This window comes from Cryptomeria japonica, chromosome 5 (assembly GCF_030272615.1).
Source record: "Cryptomeria japonica chromosome 5, Sugi_1.0, whole genome shotgun sequence".
NCBI classification, from domain to species: Eukaryota; Viridiplantae; Streptophyta; class Pinopsida; order Cupressales; family Cupressaceae; genus Cryptomeria; species Cryptomeria japonica.
In genome coordinates this window covers 242,560,186-242,587,354 of record NC_081409.1, presented here as the reverse complement: position 1 = coordinate 242,587,354, position 27,169 = coordinate 242,560,186, and the positions used below count along the sequence as shown (strand labels likewise).

The 27,169-nt window shown below is 39.8% G+C and overlaps 1 protein-coding gene across 1 annotated transcript in view; it reads left to right on the top strand.

Annotated features, from left to right (window-relative positions):
* The window catches only part of LOC131028829 (DNA-directed RNA polymerase I subunit 2), a 220,399-nt gene that overhangs the window by 122,352 nt on the left and 70,878 nt on the right, over positions 1–27,169 (top strand). Inside the window, exons 19-22 of the mRNA XM_057959181.2 lie at positions 4,365–4,532; positions 4,993–5,067; positions 23,733–23,836; positions 23,910–23,985. Of these exons, the coding sequence (XP_057815164.2) occupies positions 4,365–4,532; positions 4,993–5,067; positions 23,733–23,836; positions 23,910–23,985 (423 nt within the window). The remainder of the gene's footprint in view (positions 1–4,364; positions 4,533–4,992; positions 5,068–23,732; positions 23,837–23,909; positions 23,986–27,169) is intronic.

The window sequence follows — 27,169 nt, the reverse complement described above, 5'->3', positions numbered from 1 at the left end:
TGATAGTTTGTCTTAAAAATAAAATAAAATAAAATTTTAAAAAAAGTACGGTTTGTACGACAACTGTACCGTACGACGTAAAAAAACAAAAAACAAAAACGTGGGGCCACCGTACGGTGACTACACTGGCAGTGGGACCACCAACGGTGGCAACACCTATGGTGGGACCACCGAAGGTGGAACCACCATGCCGTGGTTACACTGACGGTGGGCCCACCGGCGGTGGTGCCACCGTGTGGTGGTTGCCACCATGCGGTGGACACCGACATTAAACCAAAAAGCGTGCAAAAACAAAATTAAAACGCAAACAAGAAAGGAAACCCCTGCAACACAACCACGCAAGGAAAAGAAAGGGGACCGCCACGCACACAAGTAGACCACGCAAGGAAAAAAACAGGGAGAAGGAACGCAAGGGAGAAAGGAGGAGAAGGTCGTTACGAAGGTGTCCAACGACCGTACGATTTTTAACGGGAATTCAGTTATACCAGAGATTAATGGACTCAGCAGGGAAACGAAGTTGGAAAAAATAGTTGCAGGTTTCCTCCAGTAGCAGCCAGAGGGATAGCAATACCAGGGTTTTATCATCAGGCGTACGTGATGCAGGCAACACCATGGATGCCAGGGCCCGACAGAAGCAAAAGCAGAAAGCACCATAGGCTGCCATAAGTGCGAAAAATACATTAACACCCCAGAATATCACCTTTGAAGCCCTGAATGGGTCGGATTGTCGGAAATGGTGGCAGGACACTCCCGACAATGATCTGGTGAAGCAAAACCTCCGTAAGGCGGAAGTGGAGTGGGCTATTCGGATGCCCGTGTTTCCTATCCGCGAGTATGAGGGTGCCCTACGGTTCATGGTGGACACCTTCGACAGACACACATGCACCAGCACTTTTGAATACCTCGGGAGGGATGTTACCATATCATTCAAAGCGAGGGACTTCACGAGGGTATTCGGCATTCCAGGCAGACAAGGCAAGAAAATAGAATTGAAGGCTAAAAAGATGAAGCGAGAGGAGAAGGAGCGGTGGATCAAATTAGTCTCCAGGAACTTGACGACAGCAGAGCTGGATAGCGTGGCTAATGCCACGAAGGGTTGGGGAATCCATAAGACCTTTGTTGCAGAGGGCCACTGGCGGTGCATTATGGATGTCATCAAGAGCAGATTGACAGGTCGGGTAGGGCGTCAGACATCACCCTCCCTCAGATTATGCTTATGAACGGGTTGATGAATGGCATTGTGTATGATTGGGCTGCGTTACTCGCACAATGCATGTATGAGTTTTTGACGATGCAGCATCACACATTCTATATGCCGCACTATGCTATAGGGTTGTTCCTGGAGGCCACGTGGGAAGCAGTGCCGGAGGCAGAGCTGGAGGTACAGCCACAGGGACCATTGGCAGCAGGTGAGCCTCCAATACATTATTGGAGGCACTTGGACATTGGGCACTCTTCCGCAAAGCGGAAACGGGCGGTAGATACGGCCTCGGCTTCAGGGGAGCCTGACAGTGGGAGGGATTCCAGTAGCACAGAGGAATCAGAAGCGGAAGAGGAGGATGATAGCAGCAGGGTGACGAATGAGTGGGTCCCGTTTGCCCCACCCTTGCTATCGATGGGCAAGCCGATGCCATCATCTGGAGTAGGCGGCACCTTTATTCCGGCCTTCGGACAGAGCCGCATGCCATTTACACTTGGCCCCCTACAGCATCAGGTAGCATCACCGGGCCCAACCACGGCGGCACTTACGGAGGACATGGAAGAGTCAGGGATGAAGGAGTCACCGCATTGGGTATTAGTCGCCGAGGAGCAGGGACTGAGGGAGGTAGTGGATACGGAGCCTTGGGTGCGGTTGGACGTTGTGGAGACTGAGGCCGTGGTGACTGTTTCAGCGTCTTTGTTGGAGGAGCCGATGACAGCGGACCATCCCCCGGTCGTAGAGATGCGTGCCGACCCGTCGGTCGTGGCTATGGAGAGCTGGCTCACACAAAGATTTCAGATGACTTTGGCACAACCGGAGGGAGCTATTGTATTCTCACCGTGTCGGGAGACTATAGCAGAGGTAGTCGACTTGGACGATTCCTCTGGTGAGACACATGTGCCAGCAATGGGGCACGCGGCAGGAGAGGTCGTCTCTGCCATCCAGATGCCAGGGGAGGGTACACCATTGGTGGCGGCGGAGGTACCGTCACAGCAGGATGCGGTTGTGTCAGCTTCGCCAGAGACTTCACAGCCTTCGGTTTAGGAGGGGGAGGATATCGAGGCCTATCTAGCTAACATGGTGACGAGGGGTAGGCAGGTGGTGGCCACTGCCCAGACGCGAGCATTGCAGCAGGTTGTGGTGGAGTTGGAGAGGGCCCTACGGTTTATGCAGGTGGGCTGCCCTGCAACCTTTACTACATGCTTTGAGTCTCAGGGTTGGTTGACTACTGAGACGGAGGAGATGCTCCAGGCTTGGAGTGTGCGTCAACCCATTGTGGAGAGTCGGGTGACGACAGTTGTCCGCGAGATGGAGCAGGTCTACTGGGACGCCTACTATGCCCTAAGGTGTGCCTAGCATGAGTTGGAGGTCCGAGAGGCTGCTAGAGTCGCGTTGGAGAGGGATGTGGCCACTCAGCAGGCCTCCTGGGCAGCAGAGCGGGCCCAGTTGTTGGCTCAACTAGAGATGACCCGCGCAGAGAAGGCGGAGGTAGAGACTCGCCTGTCGGCAAAGCAGAGTGAGAGGAGCTTGTTGCAGGCTCGGTTGGTCGATATGACAGCGACATCGGATACCAAAGAGAAGGAGCTGCTGGAAGCCGCGCATATGGTGAAGGTGGCTTTGGAGAAAGTATTGGTTGCAGAGTAGGATGTGACTGCCCGTACTTAGCAGGTGTATGAGCTCCGCGCCCGCTTGGCGGCCCAGACACCAGCGTCTCAGCCTTCTACTTCAGGGACGCTTCCCCAGCCCCCTCAGTTTTTTCTGATGTATATATTGTATAGGTTGCATTGTCTCCGTTTTTGTTATTAGTCGCCTGGAGACGACTTTTCTTTTTTGGGGGGATGATGTTAGCGGCATTATTGTACACAAACATAAGACTAGTTAATTATGTGTAATTGTTTTGGTTAGTTGGCAACCGAGGGGTGGTCGTTGCGATGCGACGGTTGGCGCTCGCACCCCCTCGGTATCTTTATATACTTCGGAATGTAACTTGCAACACACAATATTATGAATGGAATAATATCTCATATACTTGTCTGATATCTATGGCGCTATTATTCTGCATTACATGCTTTATGTTTTAAGTTATTCACCCGAGGGGGCAAACACGTGTGTGCCTAGGTATAGGGCATTTCTTTTAGATATTGGAGTTCATTTTTGCCTCATTTTGATATTGTAATTGGCTGTACTTTCAAGTACCAATGACGTACTTGGTCATTCGTGGAGACCACTATTATTTATTTCCATTGTTAGCAGGGGATGGGGACGAGTACTGGTATGGGAGACTGGGACAGAGAAAAAATGTTGGAGATGAGCACTTTGACATAGCGGAATATATATAATTTAGAAAAAAACCATATATGGATATGCAACTTTCTCTACTACAAAAAAAGAAGAACACGTAGATTTCTATGAAAAAGAGACAAACATGTAGATTTCTATGAAAAAAAGAAAAAGAAAATCACAATTCCATTAGTGTACTTGTGTAATTCTGTAATTGTTTTAGCTTTTGTCAACCACATATCGACACTCTTTGAAAATCCGGTGTAATTTATATGATATATCAGAGATACCTATATAGGAAGTTTTCTGATTTCAAGAGATGCTTACAAAAGACATAGAGATGTATAGAGATGTACACAAACTTTATCCGACGTCTACTAATGTCCAGTGATGTCTCCATATGGATTTTCAAGATGGGGATAAGTTTCAGGTACAGGAAATGTGTCACAACGGTCAAGGTACTAGTCTCCTTGTAAATGCTATTTTCTTTTCTCTATGATGTATTTCTTAAGATGATTGTGAAGCCATAGTGGATATGCCTGGTTGCCATGCAAAACAAATGTGAGTAAATAGATCAATTTGTTTGAATCAGTTTAATTGGTTGTTAAGAAGCAGCATTTTTTTTTAATTTCTGTTGGGTTTTCTATTTTTGCCATGATAAAAATGTACCATTTGACAACCTATATACAGTTGTACATTAGTGAGTATCATAGTATAAACCAATAGATGCACAAATCTTAGGGTTTTCTTGGATCTTAAACATATATTGGTTCACAACTGTCTATTGCTCTTTGACGTTATTGTTAATTATTAGGGTTCTACTTAGTTTTGTTGGCAAATAGAAACAATGAATAAATATGCATTATGGTTTTGATTATGACAGGTCTATATGGAAATAAACTGTATTGATGGTGGTAATGGAGGAAGAAGAGAAGATGATTTTCCAGCAACTCACCAAGAAATTCACCCTACAGCAATGCTAAGTGTTGTTGCTAGTCTTACTCCGTGGTCTGATCACAATCAGAGTCCACGTAACATGTATCAGTGCCAGGTGTTGTTTTTTTCATATTCCTTGCTTGAATTTCGCCATTTAACATCAACAAATTTTCTATTTGCAACTTAATTGTGATGTGTATTTCTGGATTGCTCACTAGGCATAAAGATGAGCTTTTGGTTGAAGAAATCCATATTTCCTCTTTTCCCTTCAACAGCAGTGTATTGGTTCTTGTTCTCTAATTTTATAACGTACATAAGTGATTCATGTCTCTAGTTTTAAGGTCTTGTTATGATGTGCTTGTGCACATGTAATAATTCTTATGCTACTTTGTCAATGTTAGTGGTATTTTTTTTTTGTGTTGCAATTCTCTTTTTTGTATTGCCTCCCTTGCCATATGGAGGTTGACTCAATTATAGTGGAATCTGCACTTCATTTGAAATGTGACCCTAATATCATACTGTGCATCTAGCTGCTTTTTTGGAGTTTAAATCTTTTATATGCTCAATTGTTGCAGATGGCAAAGCAAACTATGGGATTCCCTTCGCAATCTATACAGTTCCGTAGTGACAACAAACTCTATCGTTTGCAAGTAAGAACTCAGTTATCATTTTTTTGTTTTGAATTGGATGTTTCTGAAGGAAATGCCATGATACATGACCTGTTGACTTTTCTATTCTTGTATCTTAAATTCATTATTAAATGTGGCAAAATGTTGGCAAACAATTGAATTATATCATCAAGTGCAGTAAGAGGTGAGGGAAATAACTGTGTTTAATAAAAAAATGAATCTGTTCATTGTTTTACTATATGTTTGATGAAGAATCTGAACCAGGTACTTGGAAATTGTGAAGATTTGAGTCTAGGACGAAGAAAAAACTTTGTTAAACACTGGTGGAAATTTTGTGGTAGAGGTCTTCTGGAAGCCATAGGAAGTGGGGGGTTGTCAAGAAATAAAGTTAGAAATGTTAAAACTATGGGAATTCTTAGATATTATACTGAAATTTGTTGGAAACTCGTAGAAATGATATTGTAAACTTTAATTTTTTGAATATATAATTCTGATGAAGGGAACTTCTAAAATTTGTTGTGATTGGGTGAAAATCACTGTCCCACAAGGATGTGCACCTATGTTGAAAGCCCCAAGTTTCAGGGATTCTGATGAGGCATCCCCCAACAGGGGATGGTTGGTAATGGTGCCTGGTAAATATATCAGTTTTCTAAATCACAGGAATGCACTTTAATATTTTAATAAATGTTTTGCAGATATTATGTTTGCATAGATTTTTGTCTGATGATTAAGATCAATTTTATCTGACCCCTTCTTCCAATCCCTCCAGTCATCCCCCACTTGCTCTCTCTGGTCAGGGATATTTCAAAATTGATGATGCTCCAGCAATGCCTAAACTGGCAGGAGATTTCGGAGCTGCTGATGAGGAAGAGACTGAATGCTTTGCCTGCCCAAGAGTAATCACATCCAAATTAGTGTGTATAATAAAGAGCCAAGGGATAGTTGCCATTCGTAGGTTTTCAAAATTTTAGTCAATATATTATATCACTAACATCGTCACGTACCATGTATTTACAATATGATTGATTTTAATTTTTATAATAAATGTATTATTTACATATTATTTAATAAAAAATATTTAAAACATTTGTCAATTATATTATATATGATATGTAATTATATATATATATATATATATATATTATTGATTATAATTTCATCTTTATAGTATGCGTAAGGACCCCAATAGACACCTCAAGAAGTTGATCTAAAAAATAATTAATAATTATTTTCTATATGTTCTAGATAATTGCACATTCCTTTGAAGGATCGAAGGAATGAAGGAGATAGGGTGCAAAACCATATTTGTTAGGCTTTTGCCATCCACTTAGAAATTTAGCTTCATTCATGCTTTTGAAAACAAATTTATTAACCAAAGAAAGGTTCTCCTATTGTATGGACACTTCCAAAATGCAATCATTTGAAAGAAAGACATCTAAAGTGGATGTAGCCATTGATAGGGGTTTATTGTCCAAATAGAGGGTGACAACCTTAGTTGGGTCAGTAGGCATATCTTTGGAAGTATTTTGGCTGAATTGAGTTGCCTCTAAAGGCTTTTTGTAGAACTGGAAGAGGGTCATTTTTCTCCTTTGAGAGTGTGACAAACAAAAATCATTGGAAGCATGGAAAATGTTGCTAGCGTTCTTGCAAGCTATGTATATTAAATTAATCTTTTGATTGTATCTCTTGTTGAGCTTGGTCGACAAAATCATTCCTCCCACTCCTTTCATCAACCATCGAACCATAAAGAGTTATCTGTTTTGATTGCTCTATTTGATCCTCATTTACTTCGTTTGAGATGAAGCAGACATGCATGGAGCTTGACACCTCTTTAACGATCCAAGATCCAAGATCCAATGCCATGAAGCTAGAGAGACACAGAGGGGCAAGGGTTGTAATCCTTACAATCATTATCTTTATCCGAACCATTGAAATGCCTCCATTGTTGCTTATATATATATATATATATATATATATATATATATATATATATATATATATGTTCAAACATCGAAATTATAAAATATAACTAAAATTGTATAACTATAAGCGTGATACTCAAATCCATAATTGCTAATAGATAAATTTTTTAAATACCTCATGATATCATATTCATAATTTGCAAAAATGATAATATTTAAGTTTCCAAATGTCATTATACAATGAAAATTTGAATTACAATCCATATTCATCGTCATCAAAAGCATCAAGGTTAACATTTGGTTTAACTTCATTTGAACCACAATCCATATTTAATATCCATATTTATCTTTATCAGAAGCATCAAGGTTAACATTTGGTTTAACTTCATTTGAACTACAATCCAATTAGATTGCCACTTCCAGTAGCTACATCTATGTCAAGTGCAAGAGTTGCCTCATCTATAGAGACTTGGGCAAGCTAATTGGCAAGCTAATTAGCAGTCTTCAAAACCAGCTAGGAGACAAAAATTGTGAGAACTCAAGTTTTGTCTCAAAAAGATGAGGTGAAATGATTAAAAGAAGGAAAGGTAGGGCAAATCCAAGGTTGGGGGACATTTTTAAATTATAAGTGGTTTTTTTGACTTGTGGGGACCTTTTTGGGATGCCCACGGTGCTGGAAACTCTTGGGTTCGCCTAGGGTTTAGTTTAGGTGCCAGGTTCGAATCTAGGGCGAACTTAGGGCACAACCCAAACCCAGACCCAAACCCAAACCCACAAATCTGGTGATACAAAATTAATTTAACAATTAAGTAGTTTTTTTAATCGGTAAATTAGGCGTAAGAGAGTTGTACCCCAAATACATGAAAAACAAAAAAGCGCATAGTCTAGAAATGATACTCCATTGGAGGGCTACTAGAACATTTCACATCAAAACTATTCTATATTTTGTGTTGTCCGCTACTATTACTTCTATATACTAACTATTTAACATGACATAAATACTAACAACTTTTAATTATCTTCTATTTGCTCATCTTCATCACCTGAGTGCAAATCCTTTGAAGGAATTATGAAGGACCAATCTACACTAGAAGAATTCGACACCTTTGCAACTATTATCGGAAACTCCAAACCACATTTTGCCCTTTTCTTATGTTTCTCCTCTTTTTATGTTCCTCCTCTTCTTCTTGAAGATCCTTGACAATGAACAATACCCACGACCTTGAGAAAGATGGGTTGAAGGAGAGCCAAGTGCCTTGTCTTGGGAGAGTCCCTTGACCTAGCATTGCTTAATCCATTATCTTCTTCAATCCTCCCCACCACCTCGACTTTATTAGTGTCTTCACAACCACGTGAATGCAATCCTTCGGCTCACCTAAATCTAACATAGCAACTATTAATATAACTGCTCTATTTGTGTTAACCTAGTGTCTATGATTCCTTGACATTAAAGTATTTCTTAAGATCATTTTGACTGCATGTAAAACAATAGTAGAATTGGATTTGAACATCTTCAAATGCAGCTTAAATGTTTCTCATCTAAATTTTTGCAGTGAAAAAGCTAGTGGTATCCAAATTTTATGAATATTGTGGCCATCACGTTCTTTAGTTGTAATCTCATCTCACCACAATTTAGAGGTAACTCGTCACTTTTGCCAATTCATTTGCATAACTCTACAGGGACTTCCCATGGACAAAAGGGTCGAGCAATTTATTGATTCATCATGTAAAGGGAAGGAGAATTTCTTGCGATAATTCTCCACATGTTTACCTCCTTGCCATCAAGAAATTCTTTGACCATGTTGATTGTCATGTTATCTAGAAAATCTTCAAATTTATTAATCAACTCTCAGTAATAGCATATAATGTTGGTTAATTTCCAAATTGGACATGTGTTATTTTTTATGGCATTGATAGTTACTAGTGAATCAACCTCTATAATTAGTCAATTTAATCTGAGTTTAATTCAAATCGAAGAGTGAAGAATATTGCATGGAATTTTTCTTCATTATTTGTTCCTATTGGAATCTTTTTTGTTGATGCACCAATGATGACACCGTCATGATTCCTCATTATGTAGCTTGCTCTTGATAGAGCAGGGTTTGCTCTAGATGCCCTATTGAAACTTTATTTGAACCAGCCTTTGTTTAGCTCCCATCTTGTTTCATTTCTTGATTTCTCATTCGGATGAACTTGAGACTTCCCATGAATTGGGGTGGTGCACAATTTTTCCTTTCATCCCAATTTGTGAAAGAGTTTTTTAAGAGATTGGTTTTTGGCTACATTGTTCACAATATTACCAAATTGTTCGCCTTGATTGCGTTATCCTAGAATAGCATTCTGTTTCTCTTTTTTGATAACTCCAATGTTGTGATTGAAGATGTTGTGACAATCTAGATACTTGTAAAAACTGCCTTCTTATGCATTTTAATAGATAACTATAAAAGTAATATATCTATAATAATTATTTTAAATAACATAGTATTCTATATTCAATGAATTAAGTTTTTTTAATTTGTTAATGTGGGCAAAGGGGCTTGTTCCCATAAAAATAAAATATAGAAATAAAAATAGCATTAGAGCTTTAGACCCAAAAAGGGGAGCTAGATAATTTATAAAATGAAAACATCTACTATGCTAACCAGTGAAAGCCAGTCCTCACCAAATATAGGCGAGGAATTGGAAATTGTTAGCCACACCAAAGAAAATACAATCTATCTAGAGTTGAGTCCTTGCCCATTTCTCTTAAAATGGGAGCAGCGGGTCATTGAGTGTGGATCTTTAACCTTGTTGGACGCAAATTTTCTCTTTGTTTGGACTATAGTCCAATCATATGAACGGAAATTTGTGTAGTCATTGATTTTTTTCTTAGCACCTGAAAGATGCCGACTACGGAATGAAGCAATCTGACTTAGTTTTCTGATTTTAAATTCTTTGACCAGCGGTAAAGGAAATTGGTTTTTATTTTTTTGTTTTGTGATTTTTTGCTTTTTTTTGTATTTTTGCAAAGTAGGTATGCCTTGGAATTTAAATAATGCAATTGAAAGACAATAATAAACATAAACATATGACTGAAACTAAATTTCAGGTTAAATGATTTTTGTAACAGCAATTATCAAAAGCCAATAAACAATGGAATTCACCAAAGACATGCCAAAATTGTCCTACCAAAGGTCCAACGCTTTGCCTGGAGGGCTGCGTTATTAGCTTAAATGAGTCCAGGTGCTGCTACAGGAGCTACCAATGAGTCCTAACTGCTCCAATGAGTTTATTTCCTCTAGAAAATAATTACCAAAAACAAATCTAACATAAATAGACCAAACTGCTACTGTTTCCTTCAAACCCCCAGGAGACTTCACTGAAAAAGGGCAATTTTCCACCGTTTTGCTCAAATCTCTCTCTGGTGACATCATAAGCCTGAAAGAATGAGTCCAATCTTTATTCCAATTGCTGACAATCAGATTTGTACAAAAAAATCCAACTTAAACCCTTCAATTTTTTTTTTTTATGGATTCCCAGGCAAGAGAATGGTACGACTGGCCTAGGGAGCTGTACCGCTGGAATATGTGACCTTTTTCTTGCTGCAATAACTGATCCAAATGCTCAGATCTGTCCTTTGCTGTCAAATTTGCAATTCTGATCCAAAAAACTGAATAAATTGACCCTCAATTTGGTCTTGAACAATTCTTTTTGAGTGCTGAAGTGAGATTATTGGTTGGGGTATCGTCCAACCTGCCTGAACCAAGGGTTTACGTCCTCAATTTAGGCATCCAAGCTGCTGAGACTGCTATGGCTGAATGTTGCAGAGCAAAATCAATAAAATTAACCACCAAAGAATGCCCAATAATGATTCCAAATCACACTTATGCCTTCCTCTTCCGAATCTAACCCCTAATGGCATTAAATTAAGATTCCAATGGAATCTTCCCTCTCCCCATAAGTTCGATCTGCTCAAGGGTCTTCAATATATTAACATTGATCACCTTTTTAATAATTTACCTTTTCACCTAGGGGCTCGTGCCATGGGAAAAGTCATAAAGTCATTTATTAAATTAAATAGTAACTTATAAGTTACTCTATTAACTTTTTCTATTTTTTTGAAAAAGTAACTTTATAACATAAAATTCTAAAGTTTTTATTATTAATGATTCACCAAAGAAAATTATGTCCAAGTAAATGTCCCCTTTGGCTAACCAATCATCTCCCAACGCTGAATTTCACCTGTGGAGATGGGTAACAGGTGAATCTAAGCATCTGGATGGCAACTAGAGAAGTTGGGACATTACAGCACCTACCTTTGAAGTCCTCTAAATAGAGAGGGTTATCCACATTGGAGAGAGATTAATCACTCTTGATTGCTTGGTGCTAATGGTTTGCTTTGAAACGAAAGATCAAGCTATCTTGTAAGATTGCTTGGTAGACATGGTCTCCTTTGCTTTTGAATAACTGAGCATTTAATTGAAAAAGATGGGTCATCTGATCTATCAAAAAGATGGTCTTGAGTAATAAATTGGAGGGTTAGGTCTGCTACTTAGCACCAAGTGGCTTGTTTTGTAGAGTTGATCACTTTTGTGTCATTCTCCGATCCAAATACTAAGTGAAACACCCAAATCGAAATATGAAATTGTCTTACGGCAGTAAGATTTCACAATTTCATATAGAATGAGAACCTGTCACAACTATGTATTGACAACAATTGGATGTCATAGAACGAAGGCAACGATTCACAAAAACTAAGGCAACATTACTTGATCGACCCTCTTTAATAGTGACAGTTCCCCTCTAAACAACAGCGATTTCCTTTAATAAAGAATTTATTAGAAAACATTGTTAAGAGGGGCGAGTTAGTGTGAAGGGGCACCCGATTCATGAAGAGGCACTCTCCCTTCAACGGTTCATTACTTTAGAAGAGAGTCACAACTCTCCAGCCAATGGAAGGATATATGAAGATCACAACCGGCGGATGGAAGGAAGGGGGGTAGAATCTAACTGGGAATAAAGTAAGTGTTTGAATTGGAATCTGGAAATAGACTATACATAAAACGGAATTCTGATTTATGACTAACAGCTTGGGACTAGTAAGTATATATATACATGAGATAAATAATAAGAGAAGATAAGTGAAGGAAAATAGAAGGGGTGGATTGACAGCAAGTTGTTATATTGTGCTGCCAACGGTATGTCTATTCCATAATTGTTACAGAATTTATGCTTCTTTCTATGAACTGTTCTGCAGTTATATACTTTTAGAATAATGTCTGAAATATAAATGAAATATATATCGGACAAATAACAATATTAGAATGTAAATCAGAAAGAACTCTGTTTATATATAATTCTTGTTACTACAAAATTGGGGATGGAGTTGTTTCCAAAGAGGGGCAGTCTAAATTTTTATCAATAGGATGATTCCCAAGATAGGGTAAGGATCAGCATTCCGTAAACTTTGAGGGCATGGTCCCAAGATGGGGTAAGGGCTTGGATCCGTAAACTTTGAGGGAGCCTATTGTTTTTTGGTCTCTAAGCACTTTGGTAACATAGACATCCTCTTCTTCCTTAGAACTGAAGTAGTAACAAAGGTTGACACTTGCATTAAGAATTATGGATGATACAATCAATTATCTAGTATGATAGAATTGATTATCTAGTATGGTAGATGAACAATTTACTTATTAATTATTTATTAATTAATTGAACTATGGACTATCACAGATTTGATTCATGTTAAGATAGATTTTGTCTCCTTATCAATTTAGTTTAAGTCATAAGTATATTGAAATAAATTAATTATGGTTAAAATGGGCCTCAACCTAGCAGGGGACATTACATTTTGCCTTTGAGGAGTATTTTCAATAGCAAAATAAAATCTACACTAGAAGGCAATACCTTCATAATCCACATGTTGCTTCCATTAACAACTACCAACCCTAGACCAAATTTCTTTAGGTAATCTCTTGGAAGGATCTATTTCACAAGAATTTGTATGAAGGTGTAATGGGAATGGAGCTCTAATATATTAGGAACCACAATAAGATTACGAATGGAATTTTCAATGGAGGAGAGACCAGCTTTGCCCTAAAATTGCAAGGAAAGATTGGGCAATCTCACCTAGACTAGGGTAATTGGAAAATTTTTAGTGAGGATTAAATTTTGGATACCATGGTTTCAAGCATAGGGACAAATTCCCCCCATTTCTAGATCCTCCTTGGAGAAGCATATCCTTACCTACAATAGACATACAAATAATAAGGAAGAAGGTAAGTTAATATGAAAATCTCTTCTTTCAAAAGAGCCTTCCAATTTTCCATTGTCCCTTGTTCAAATTCACTGTTTTTGGCCAATGATTGTTAAACTTCCAAATCAAGGTTAAAGCATAACCTTACCTACGGTAGAATTACAAATAATAAGGAAGAAACCCTTCGGGAAAGGATCTTCGGGAAAGGATATATGAAAATCTCTTCTTTCAAAAGAGCCTTCCAAGTTTCCATTGTCCACTTGTTCAACTTCACCCTTCTTGGCCAATGATTGTAAAACTTCCAAATCAAGGTTACCTTCTTTTGTTTGTTTTGATTTCCAAGATATCTTTCTCAAAATCTATAGCTGTAGTTGGCTTAGAGGAAGTTCCATTAACCATTGGGGAATTATGGGCTGATCTTACTTGAATGTGAGAGTTTGTCTCATTTTCGTTACAACATCCATCCTTGCTTGAATTTTGTAGTCAGGAAACAACATAGTTGTTCAACCTTAGGCCACTGCTACCTCACTTGAGATCTAAAATGTGTTGGCAGCAATATTGTACACGGAAATAAAACTAGTTAATTAAGTTGTGATTGTGTTGGTTAGTTGGCAACCGAGGGGTGGCAGTTGCGGTGCGACGGTTGGCGCTCGCACCCCCTCAGCATCTTTATATACTTCGGAATGTAACTTGTAAACAACAACGACTATGAATGGAATAACATCTGATATATTGCATCTGATATCTATGGCATTATTATTCTGCATTACGTGTTTTATCTGTGTGCTTTAAGTTATTCACCCGAGAGGGCAAACATTTGGCGTTGTTGCCTAGACGAACTCGGGAACGGAAGACATGGATGGCGCACGGACACGATGGGCCTACCCGTCAGTGAGATTAACCCAGAGGCCGATGATGCGCAAAGGGAACAATCGTCGTGGGACGCAGAGCGTGATGGCAAGAGGTGAAGGGGAAATTGAACCCTGGAATAATCCCGACACACTGTTGATATAAATCGTGGCCGAAAGGCAAAATAAAAATAAAAATAATAAAAAGTTTTTTTTGTACATGGCGTGTGTTTGCTGTGTACGGAAGTGACTTATGCCGAATAGACTAAATAAGGACAAAAATAAAAAGATACAAAGTGATGAATGGGAAGTGGCACAAACCACGTTGAATCTCAGATAACAGATATAACGAAGGCGTAGGCTAAGGCAGCTTGCCAAGGGATGACCGGCCGAGGGGTTGCCCGAAGGGAACCCAGGAGGTGTCACGGAGGTTGCGGAGGCAGAGATAGACGGAGAGAATTACATTGTCGTAGGGTTTCCCGAAGGGAATCGAGAAGGAGTCACGGAGGGTGCCGAAGGAGAACTCTACAGTTCGCCAGAATACCACCGTAGGGTAAGAAGTCGCGAAGAGTTGGTGGAACAAACAAGGCAAAGTCTAAACCTGATCGACGCTACCAGAGACCTACTAAAGAATTTGTCCATTTCGGAGGACAACCGGAGGGAGACAACCAACCGGAGGGAGAAAGCGGAAGGTGACGGTACGATCGAAGGTGCCGAGGGAGCACAAGGGTACCGTATGGGAGGCAATTTGTTCGGTTCAGTGTCAGCAACTTCCTCTGGAGGACCCACGAGTGGAGGTTCAGTTGCAGGAGGCAGAGGATCGCCAGGTACAAGCACACAAGGAATTAGAGGAGCAAGACCCAGTGGTGGGATGGCGAGTAAACAGAAATTGCGAAAGTTCACAGGGGAGGGCAAGGAAGATCCCTTATGGCACTGCCGTACATGTGAAACCATTTGGTCTGCCAACGGAGTGACAAACCAGGATGATTGGGTACAACAGTTCCCAGCCACGTTACGTGGAGTTGCCATAGATTGGTACTCCGATGTAGATAAGCAAAAAGTGGCCATGTGGGCCAACCTACAGAAGGAATTCACGAAAGAGTTTCGGTTGCTCTGTGATGACAACGAAATTGTAACAGAGATATACAGTACCAAACAAGGTACCAAGGAGACAGTACGGGCATACAGCAGGAGACTGAAGGAATTGTTGGGTAAAATGGAAAGCCAACTGGCTGAGGGCTTGAAAAAACGATGGTTCGTTGAAGGATTGAAATCCTCCCTACGGAAAAAAATGAAAATTGTACCCCCGACGTCATATGACGACGCTTATAATAGGGCGATGGACCTAGAGAGCGAATACAAAACATCAAGGAAGAAGAAAAGTAATAAATATTCATCTGACGATGATGAAGATTCTGACGGGGAAAGCAATAGTGGTGGTGAATCGAGTAAAAAGGTGCATGCTCTCCAAAAGGACATGGAACCAATGCTGAAAGAATTCAAAGTCATGAAAGGGAGTACAAGTAAGACGGAAGAAAATGACGTGTGGTGTACCGACTGTAGGAGTGACAGACACACCAAGGGGTCCTGTCCCAAGAAGGCTTTCTGTGACATTTGTCAGATTACGGGACATTTGACAAAGGAATGTCCCTACAATATGAAAACCAGGAGCCAACAAGTTCTCTTCACGCAAGAGCAGCCGGCCATCGGAACTTCGCAAACCAACACAACGGCATCATCTGGAGGTTACCGGGACAATAGACGCGGTGGCGGAAGGAATAGCAACAATAACAATAACGAAAGCCGTATCCAGTATGATGCCAAGGGCCGGCCAATTATCCAATGTAGAGCCTGTAATCAATGGGGGCACTTTGCCCGTGATTTCACGCAGGAAGCCACCCCTCAGCACCTCTGCCGATGGTGTGGGCCAGGCGATCATGAGGACGCAAATTGCCCACAGGCAGGGGTTAATCTCCTCAACATTGAGAAGGCTGAGAAGACTGGTGAGAAAGAAGTACTGGCGATCACCTGCGCCCAAACGAAAAAGGCCACTTATCCCGACCCCCGTACGGAGAAGGAGAGATTACGGGAGGCAAAGGCCAATATTGAATGTGAGATGACGGCCGAACGACAAGACAACGAGGTGGCGAGTACATCATCCCGTACGGAAGCGGAAAATAACATCATTGGGCAAGTACTGCAGATGGAAGTACCTATAAGGGTAAAGGACCTCCTAGAAACAATGCCACAGTTAAGAATCGCCATTTTTAATTCCATACAAACCATTGCACAGGCACCTTTGCGTGCCACACGGGCGGAAGTTCCGGTCAGCCCCTCGGCTGACCCAATGTTGTTGGCCTTAAATAGTGGTCGACATCCTGCTGTAGTAGAGATGGGAATTCTCGGGGCTATCCTCAAAGACACCATCGTGGACAAAGGTTCAGGGGTGAATGTACTGCCAGAGGATACGTGGAAGAAGCTGGGGAAGCCAACACTATGGCCACTCACGTTCAACTTGGTAGGTGCAGACCAGCACGACATCAAGCCACTCGGCACCCTAATGGCCCAGCTGGTCACCATCGGCCCGCAACCTTTCATACTAGATTTTGTGGTAATCCCACTCAAGAAGAAGGGGTATGACGCCATCTTAGGCAGAGGGTGGCTGGTTATAGCAAAGGTTAACCATGACTAGAAAAACAACACCCTTTCTATGGAGAAAGGGGGGCGGAAGTACACCATTGATCTGAGGACCCAGGTTGTTGACGAGGAACTGACATCATCTTCAGAATCGGAGGGTGAAGGGAAAGGCTACCCGAGGGACGAAGGACGGGGCTGCAGGGAGCCCAACGACGAAGGGATTCTCAAACTAGGAGAGTGCTCCGAGGATGAGACAGGGTCATTGAACGAGCTCTTCCATTGGCAAATGGAGGATTATGAAATGTTCCAGAGCTATAGGCTCGAAGTAGAGGAACCAGAGCAAGTAACAGAGGAGGCGTACCTGCCAGAATACATAGAATATTGGAAGGGAGACGCCCCAAACCTCGGTGACGTAGATAATCCGAAGATCAATTGTGTCGGCAACGATTGGAACCTTGTGTGGAAGGCTGCAGCTTTCAAAATCTTTATTATTCTTCTTCTTCTTATGTACGGGAAGGAGACCGTGGTCCCTGTAGAATTTGTGGTTCCAGGTCTTCGGATGGCCATTGAAAATAGATTGGCCACCAACGGGCCCAAATTGAAACCCTACCACGCGAAGCGCGCAGGGGACTCGAGAGGCCAAACGAACACTCGAGAGCCCGGAGGGGGACCCGAGAGGATGGAAGGGGACTCGAGAGGCCAGGCAGGCGACTCAAGAGGCACAGGACCACAACAGGCGACTATCGGGCGAGGAAAACCGAGAAGGATGAAGGGCAATCCCAGAGACGGGGGACCCGAGCAGACGACTCTCTAGACAACTAAATTAGGAGATGAAAAAAAAAACCCGTACGGTCGTACGATAGGCGATCGTACGGTCAAAAATATATTTAAAAAAATTGAAAAAAACCGTACGGTCGTACGACATGCGGTACGGTAAAAAAGAAGAAGAAGAAGAAGAAGAAGAAGAAGAAGAAAGTGGGCCCACCGTACGGTGGAACCACCGATGGTGGCCCCAATGTGTAGTGGGGCCACCGGGGGTGGATGCCATCGTGCGGTGGTCACCACACACCGCCAACCACACACCGCCAATTGCCAACCGCCAAAAACAAGAAAGTGGGCCCACCGTGTGGTGGGGCCACCGGCGGTGGATGCTACCGTGCGGTAGTCACCGCACACCGCCAATTGCACACCGCCAACCGCCAATAAAACCCCGCCCGCACACTTGCGCCGAACACTTCCACAACCCACACAACTCCGAAGCCGCACACTCCTGCAGCCTCAACGCGCAGCTCGCACAACCTCCACCCGTAGCCGCACAACGCGCAGCCCACAGCCGCGCAGCGTGCAGCCCACAGCCGCACAGCCACAGCGCACAGCCGCAGAGAGCCGCACAGCCGCACAACGCGAAGCCGCACAACCACGCAGCTGCACAAACACGTAGCTGCACAAACACACACGCAGCCGCTTCATCGTCATTGGTCACAGTACGGTTGAACTGCGTTGGGCGTGCGAAAGGAGGACCGTACGGTGTGCACAGTTGAGCATGTTGTCCGTACACTGGAGGTGTGTCCGTACGGTAAGGAGGGTGTCGACCGCACGGGACCTCGGACCTCGCGTTGCCCCAGGACCCCGCGAGGGGCGCTGCCCCTCGACCCCGCGGGGACGCTGCCCCAGACCTCGCTGGAGGCGTTGCCCCCAGACCCCCAGTTTATTTTTTAAGCTACAATACACTTTTTCGAGTTGGGCGAAGGGCACCTGAGAAGTCATGGTAAGTGTGGGTTGTTCCGTACGGTGAGAAAGAAGCTTGACGCTAAGCATTGGCGGGAAGCCATAAGCCGTAGAGGGAGACGGATTTGGAGGGTGCGACCAAACAGAGTTGCGGGAAGGCATTGTAAAATCCGCGAAGTCGTACGACAACAGGGAGTTATTCAGTTCAGTTATTAGCCTTTGGGGAGTGTGATGGAGGATTTGAGGTGTCTCCTAGCCTTTGTGCTAGCGGGTTGTGGCCACCTCCAGGCAGGAATGGTACGCTTTGAGGAACTTGGAGTATGTCTCGGCTGGACGTGAGGTTGCCTTGGTGGATGCATAGAGGGCTCGGGAGGAGCTGACCACCAGGTTGGAGGTAGTACTAGCGTAAGACTTAGTTCAGCGTACCCAGGAGTTGGATGCCGAGAGGGCAACGCGGGTGGCTATCGAGGACAAATTGGCTAGGGAGACAGTATCATTTGAGTAGCAGTTGGTGGAGGCTGGGACTGAAACGTGTGTTTTGCAGACAAGTTTGGTTTAGGCACAGGAGGACTTTGATGTCAAAAGAAGCAATAATGGTGAAATCCGCACTTGAGCATCGGATGGTAGCAGAAAAGGATTTTTCAGGCGAGGACGCAACAAGTGTATAAGTTCTGGGCTCGACTGGCGTCAGCAGTTCTGTTTAATGTCATCTCTATTTTGTATTAAGTCATCCGGAGACCACTTCTTTTCTTTTGGTGGGGATGATGTTGGCGGCAATATTGTACACGGAAATAAAACTAGTTAATTAAGTTGTAATTGTGTTGGTTAGTTGGCCACCGAGGGGTGGCAGTTGCGGTGCAACGGTTGGCACTCGCACCCCCTCGGCATCTTTATATACTTCGGAATGTAACTTGTAAACAACAACGACTAGGAATGGAATAACATCTGATATATTGCATCTGATATCTATGGCATTATTATTCTGCATTACGTGTTTTATCTGTGTGCTTTAAGTTATTCACCCGAGAGGGCAAACAAAATGGAGTCGGAGATAGTAGCTTGAAGGATGTTGCAATAAGAAGTATATACATATTTGTAGCAGTAATTAAGTTCAAAATACACCACCAATTAATAGTCAAATAACATATCAAAATACACCACCATACTAATAGTCAAATATTAGTCAAACTTGAATTTCATGATATATATTGAACTTTAAAGTTAAAAACTAATAATGTCATGTGTCCACAATCAGCCATAAATGGTCATTGATCAAATATCATATGGGTCATCAAAAATATCATCATCACCATCCATATCAGATGACTATCTTGTTGTAGGTCATTTGACTTCGGTTTACTTGACATGACAATCATTTGTTACTATGAGCTCTATACACTGTAGTATCAATAGACTATGAATGACATTTCATAATAACAACTTGATGAATATCATATCTATGGCTGTTCATAGAACACTGCAATACATTGGATATTCTTCATAGAACACTATGATCTCTCTTTTGATACCAGTGTCATTTGAAGTTTATTGTCACTCTCATGATTGCTTCCTTGTATGCTGTCTTTGTTTGGTGTTGTATCACAAGGTCTTATGCATATTAAGATTGTTTTTTTTTGAGTTTATAGGACCTTGAAGTGTGTCAAGAAGTTGGATAAGGCTTAAGGTGTCCTTAAAGTAATGAACTGGCCCTAAGGTTTTAACATGGTTCTAACCCTTGCTCACAATTATGTATAGATCATTGCCCCTACACACTTAATAGAGTGCTGAAGGCAGTCATTTGATACTCTTGCAGATACAATCCAGTGTCCTTAACTATGATAAATGTGATTCACGCATTGTTATAAATTTGATAACATTAGAGATTGAGAACTGAATAGATAAATATTAGACCTTCCATTTTCTTTCTAGCATAGCAACTCAGCGATTATAATTGATGCCATGGTTTTGACAATCTTTTTACAATTGCTATAGCTGAACACCTTACTACCAAAAGTAGAAAAAGATGTAAAAAATAAATTAAAAAACACCCAAATATGCTAGCTAGACACATCTGGATGTGAAATTCGGCTTGGATTCACCTGGGTACAGGCTGTGGGCAGGACCTGGCCAAATCCACAGAGGAGAAGACCAGGACCTTGAACTCAGTTCAAACTGGACCAGGAATCGGGGTTGGCTAGGGACGAACTAGTAACTTAGTTGCGAAGTTATTTATTTACCATGAGCGAGAGGAACATGATAATACTATTAAGGAATTTTTTAATGTTTTACATGTATCCTCTCTTCTACAATAAAAAATGCTACAAGGTGTTGTATTGGTGAAGGTTGAAGAGATGAAATGATGTTGTCCTCTGGGACATACACCCTCTCCAGAATATAGATTTTCTTACTTTGCAAAAAATGCAACATAGTCACCCTGAGAATTATTCCTCCAATTATAGATACAAAGAAGCAACATGGCAGAGCAGGATAAACTAAGAATGCTAGATCCACATAATACCTTGAGCAGCAGGGGTTGGTTTGGCCATGAGTTTCTTCGATTTGGAATAAAAGCTAGAGAAAATTGTAAGTTAGGGCAGAGCATAAAGAAGACCTTTGAGAAAATTATATTTCAGCAACATGTAGGACTGATCTGCATATGCATGGAAACAAAATTTTGGTCAATGATGACATGTTTATGAGAGAATAAGCCAGTTGTGAGGAGTTTGTATTGCTTGGAAATACATAAGAGGTTGTCCAAACCTTCATTGTGCGGGTCCTTGTTCAACAACTAATACTGACACTTAGTTTCCATTTTTTGAGACTGCATTTCCACTCTAGACTGCGTTCAATTGATGATGTTGCTAAGTGGAACCAAAAGGAACAATAGGGAGTACCTTCTAGTAGTGTGTGTTTTACAATGTTTTTGCAATAAGTATTAATACCTGAGGTTTTTGGTTCCTTGCCTGGGTTGTTTTCATCTGCTTCCACTGCTTTGCATGGTCTTGTTCTCACTCTTCTAATTATACTTGTACTAGTTTGCCCATTTCTATGATTAGAGAGTGGAGATTAAGAGTATTAAGCTGAAGATTCCAACCTCCTTTTTTAGGTTTTTCCTGCTTTTTTGTCTTTATTGTATTCGCTCAGAGTCTAGGGCGCCTTTTGCTCTAGTTCTTTACTATTATAACTGGTGCAGTCCAGTCCCATTGACCTTCCTTGCTGAATCGTGTTATAATTCATTCTTTATTTTCTTTCTGAAAGGAAAGTTTTTAATTATCAAAGATAAAAAGATGAAGGTGCATCCAAAATGTACACTGATGACAATTCCCCACTAAAAACTAAAATATTTGTTAATTTTTTTCTAATGAAATCGACTAGGGTTTTGTGGAATTTATTTTTTAGTCTATGTAAGGTTTGGAGCTTTAAGAAAGATAAAGATGAAAATCTGGTGCTCATTGTTTGCTAAACTTGAGTTTGGTGGGTAGGAAGATGCACGAGGGCTTTGGAAGTGATTGATATTTTTTAGGTTTAAATAAATATCAACTTTAATGGGACTCAACAACTACAATATTCCATTGAAGCTTTAACATTTTTAAGTTGAAGAAGTTAATTGATTCAAGTGTGCTTTGGAGTATTGTGTTTGCATAAAATAATGTTCTACTGCATTGTCACCAAAAGTATTACCTTCGATGTCTGCTCTATTTCTGGATGTCTGCTCTATTTCTGGTCTGATAGCATTTCTACAACAGAAAAGGGGCTTAATTTTGAAAGAAAATCCTTGGAAATGTAATTGAACATCTTTTTCTAAGTAAAAATATTAATTTGGGATTGAAATGTAATTAGACAATATGTAATATGTTTGAACAAAATTTTAACACTAACTGATAAGTTTTTATGAGTAATAAATGTCATGATTGTTTACAAATTGTTTCAATTGCTAGAATGCAAATGTATTAGGCAATTTTGGGTTTAGTCTAATCATAGTTTAAAACTTTAACCCAACAAGTTACTTTCCATCTAACTAAAAATAACGAGTTAAATGTCTTAATGAAGTTAGTTGACTAATAACTTCTTGTTGATTTATTTGCAACTACTTGCCAAGGTTTTGCCCGAGTGTTCTCCAAAACTTCTTCGGCTCATAGAAAACCTAGTTTTCTATCACCACATTTTTTTAGTCACCCCTGGTCTGCAACAATCCATCTTTCTACTCCTTGAGCTCTCTATCATCCTGATGATGAATCACAGAGTTTGATTCGAAATGTTGATGCAAAAAATAGAAACACAATCAAGTCCAGAAATTGCAACAAGAAACCTAGTTTTCTTTAATTTTTTTTCAAAGTTATGTTAGTTTTTCCAAGTTTTCCCACTGCTATGGATTTGAACAATTTCAACATTTTTCCTAGCTAAGCAAGAATTAAACTAATTTCTGATGGCTTTTTAACAGTATTTTTTAGTTATTTAAGTGGATTTTATGAATTTATAATTTATGTATATGCTGAGTTTTAAAAATTAGCCTCATTCTTTAAAATTTTGGCCCGCTGTCTGAGTTTTTGAACCATGAGGCTAATTTTTAAGCCTGGATTGCTATTTTTTTTTGTTGAAAGTATAATTATATAATAAACTATAGAGTTTTTGATTGTTCAATAATTTAGTTGTTGATGCATCATTTCCCCATTTCCAAATTTTTAATGGCTGATGTTTTTGGTAATCTTCAACTATCATTTGTGAGAGCTAGCTGTGCTATCAAATTCACTTGGAACTTGCACCTGACATCATCTACAGGTGTATGCCACATCTAGTGAGCTGGTTATAGTATTTGTTCCAATTTCAACACTTCATCATTTCTCTTGGGATTGGTGCTTTTTGTGGAATCTGACACTTTTACCCCATGATCTCATATCATTTAATGCTGTGGTTTTCAGATTGCAATATCTTGCAAGCATCTAATATTTTAGTATACACATTTTATATTACATTTATATTTTTTTTTGTACATTTGCTTTTGTGTATTTTATATACTAGTATTGCAGCATATCAGTTGTATCTTATCGAATATTTTTTAAAAGTCTTCCATATCCTGTTTGGATACTATATAGATTTAAGACTTGGCATTTGCGTTATAAATATTAGACTTGACATTTGTGTTATAATATTAGAATTGACATTTTCTTTTATGCTTTACATTTTTTAAAGTTCAGATTTCCTTCTAATACTTTTGTTTGCTAATTTTGACATTCATCCATTAAATGTCATCAAAGAGGTAAGTTTGTTGATAATTTTAAGAGTAATTTGATGATTCTATGACATTTTGTCTCACAGACGCCTCAAACACCTATAGCCCGTACAATAGGCTACAAAAAGTATGACATTGATGAGTTTCCTACGGGGACAAATGCAATTGTTGCTGTACTTGCTTATACAGGGTAAGATGTTAATGTAAGTTTTTTTCTGATTACACATTTATATTGTTACATTGTGATAATAAAGATTTCGCAGGTATGATATGGAAGATGCGATGATTCTGAATAAATCTTCTGTGGAGCGTGGGATGTGCCATGGACAGATCTACCAGGTTTGTTTTATTTGGATTTTAACCTTTCTAGAATTGGAATTGCATGGTATTTTTCTAGGAATGGCAGATAATTTCTATAGAGAATTCAGTTTTTTCTTGGTTGGTGTTATTTCTTGTAGATTAAAAATTGAAGGTAAAATTAGTTTTTTATGTCACCAAAAGGCAAAACACCAATTTTATGTATGAGACTTTCCTTGGCCACTTGGGCTGCCATGTCTTGACCGTATAGAAGCATATCCTGTTAGATTGGGTTTCATAAGGTTTTATAACCATTTATTCAGTCATAGCCATAATTACTAAATTTTGATGGATTACAACCTAATAGCTTGTAATTTGAATTCCATTTACATGTTCACAATAGAGTAGCATTATTCAAACAATTGTTACTTGGGACAATTGTTACTCTAGAAATGATTTTGCTGATTTCTACCTTAAGTAAAGGACTCACCACCATCTTTGAATGCAAAGGTGCTGTGAGTAAAGATAATGATATGATGAACTTTCTAAAGTATCAGACTGCCCCATGAAGTTCCATTTCTTGGTATCATTAGAAGGCCTAATGGCTTTAATGTTTGCGCCACATTGGTGCTTGATTCTTCATTCCAACTACATGTCCCCAGCAGGCTGGTGATTGTTGTGCATTTACATTTCTTCTAAATGAGCAGCAGCTTATTCTCCTTCGAAACTTGCTCAAGATCCTATATAGATAGTGATTCTAGGTTGAGTGATACACCTTCCTCTCTACAGTGGTTCATGATTCCACATGGTTTTTGTTTTTGACTCCATGAATATAGTAATACATGAGTTTCGTGAACTGCGAACAGTTGAGAATATTTATGTAATTGTAAATCTTGTTTACTTCAGCTCAAATCTGTTTTTGTACCCATTTGTTAGATGTATACTTGTGTATTTGACAAAGTAGATTGTAACCACTTAACTGTTTTTTGTCTTTAAACTTGATTTAGAGAAGAGCACAAAGGAAAACCTTTAAGTGGTTAAATTTTATTTTTTATATCATGGCCTTTTCAATTTGATGAACCTTTGCAAAGTCTAAGATTGCTAAATATGCTACAAATACAAGGATTTTTCATTTATCTTACTTAAGGTCTGTCCAATCATAGAAGCAAATGGTACGTAGAAGTTCATTCTTTGTGTTGGCTAAGACTCTTAAGATATTACTTAACTAGCCTATTGCAACTACAACATACAACAATTATTAATTGCTACAAGTACAAACACAAGGATTTTCATTATGTTCTTACTTTTGTTTGCACGAGTTGTTGAAGCAAAGGATACATAAAAGTTGCAATCGCAATCAAAGTTAACAAATAAAAAATCAACATGCTACAATGGATTAGAACAGTGAACATATTTAATTTTAAAATCATAAAATTTGGAATATTTTAATTTAATAGTACAAAAATTTCAAAATTCAAAAGAAGTTGACCTAGTTAATGAATTATTAAGTTTTAAGTAATAAATTATCAATGAGTAATAGGAATCAATAACATATCTCAAGCAATTGGTGTTATTTTCCTCTTGTTCTTCCTGTTTGCAAATGAAAAATTAAAGTAGAAAGGGTTTTGTGGGGCCTACTTTAAGGTTTAGGGTATAGTTGTATTTTTTTCTAATGTTTTTTATTCTATTTTTTCTCTTTAGATCATGTGAACATCTTGACATTCTCAAAATAGTTGAGGGACCCTTGTACATCCCCCATGTAATCTAGAGGATGTTTCCCTATTGGCATTGGGTACACAAAATGGAAGGTTGACATTTGATCCTTGTTTTACCATCCACAAAACGTACGGACTGGGAGTGCAATGTGAAAGGGTATCTTTTACGATGAATTCTTGTTGGGGATGAAGTGGGGACACTTCATTGCCATCATTAGGATGTTTGGGATGTTGGAACTAGGTTTGGGTATGCTTCACTATTGACTTGTGATTTTGACATTCTTGTTTATTTATTTCTTATTTTGAAAACAAAAATAATTAGAAAACAATATAGAGTTGTATACCTCAAAATAAATCGTGATTTTTTTTTTCAAATTTTTATGGGCTACTAATGTTATCCCTAATTATTACCTTGACAAACTTGAATACGAAAACAAACCTTTTGATTTAGATTATAATCTAGGATGTTTGTTTTGGCCCTGTGGCCCCTTGGTTATGGTCTGGTTTGAACTAGGTCTTGGTCCAGGGTTGGTCCGCCTGTTGGTCCAGACAAGGTCCATGACCACGACGACTGGTTCGAACTGGATGGACCAGGTTCGAATCCAGGTTGGACCCAGACAAATTCTATTGGACCATGGGCAAACCTAGCCGGAAAAGTGTGGGCAAACCATGTTTTTTTTGCAAATTTAATAAAAATTTGACATTCACAACCGTAAAAAGTGGTTTTAAAATGACTTATTTGGGTTTTATGTCTCATTTGGTGTGTAAATAGATTGTTTTCTCTTGAGCTGGAGCAAATAGGTGGTTGAGAAAAAGTTTGGTTGAGCAAGAGGGAGTTGGAAGATTGATTTGTGAAGTTTGATCAAGTGTTTGTGCTTTATTCCTACTCATTTGTGTTGGTTGAAAATTTTGTGCACTTGGGGAAATATTCAAAATTGTGGCTTCAACCATAGTGTGTGAGTATACACTCTCCTAATAAAGGGAAGGCTCCCCCTATCTATCTAATACTAAAACTAAAATAGGATGGAACAATAGTCTTTCTTCTTTTTTCAAGAAAGCCAATATCCTTTTCTCTTCACAGAAAAGTGATAGCAATCTAACGTAAAACAACAGTAACAACTTTTGAAATAAAATGAGAGAAAGGAAATGAAGTTTCCTGAAAGCTCAAAGACTTCCGTCACTTCCTTCGGGACAAGACAACAATATCAAGCTCAAAGTCTTGAATATGTGAAGTGTTATCTACCCTTTTCTATACTAATAATAACAAGAACAAAATATAACAGCACAAAGTCTGAAATAACTTATTCCTTTCTACACAAAACAACAAGATCACAGGATCACAAGTGGTTTTAAAATGACTTATGTTGGTGTTCTTGGCAACAATCATGGTCTTCACAATGGTATCCCGACACTGAAGAAGCATAGAGTTGTTCTTCTCCAAAGTGGATTGGATTTCCTACAAGAAGATTTGATGTTTCATCAAAACTTGAATTGAGGCAGCTGAAAATCGC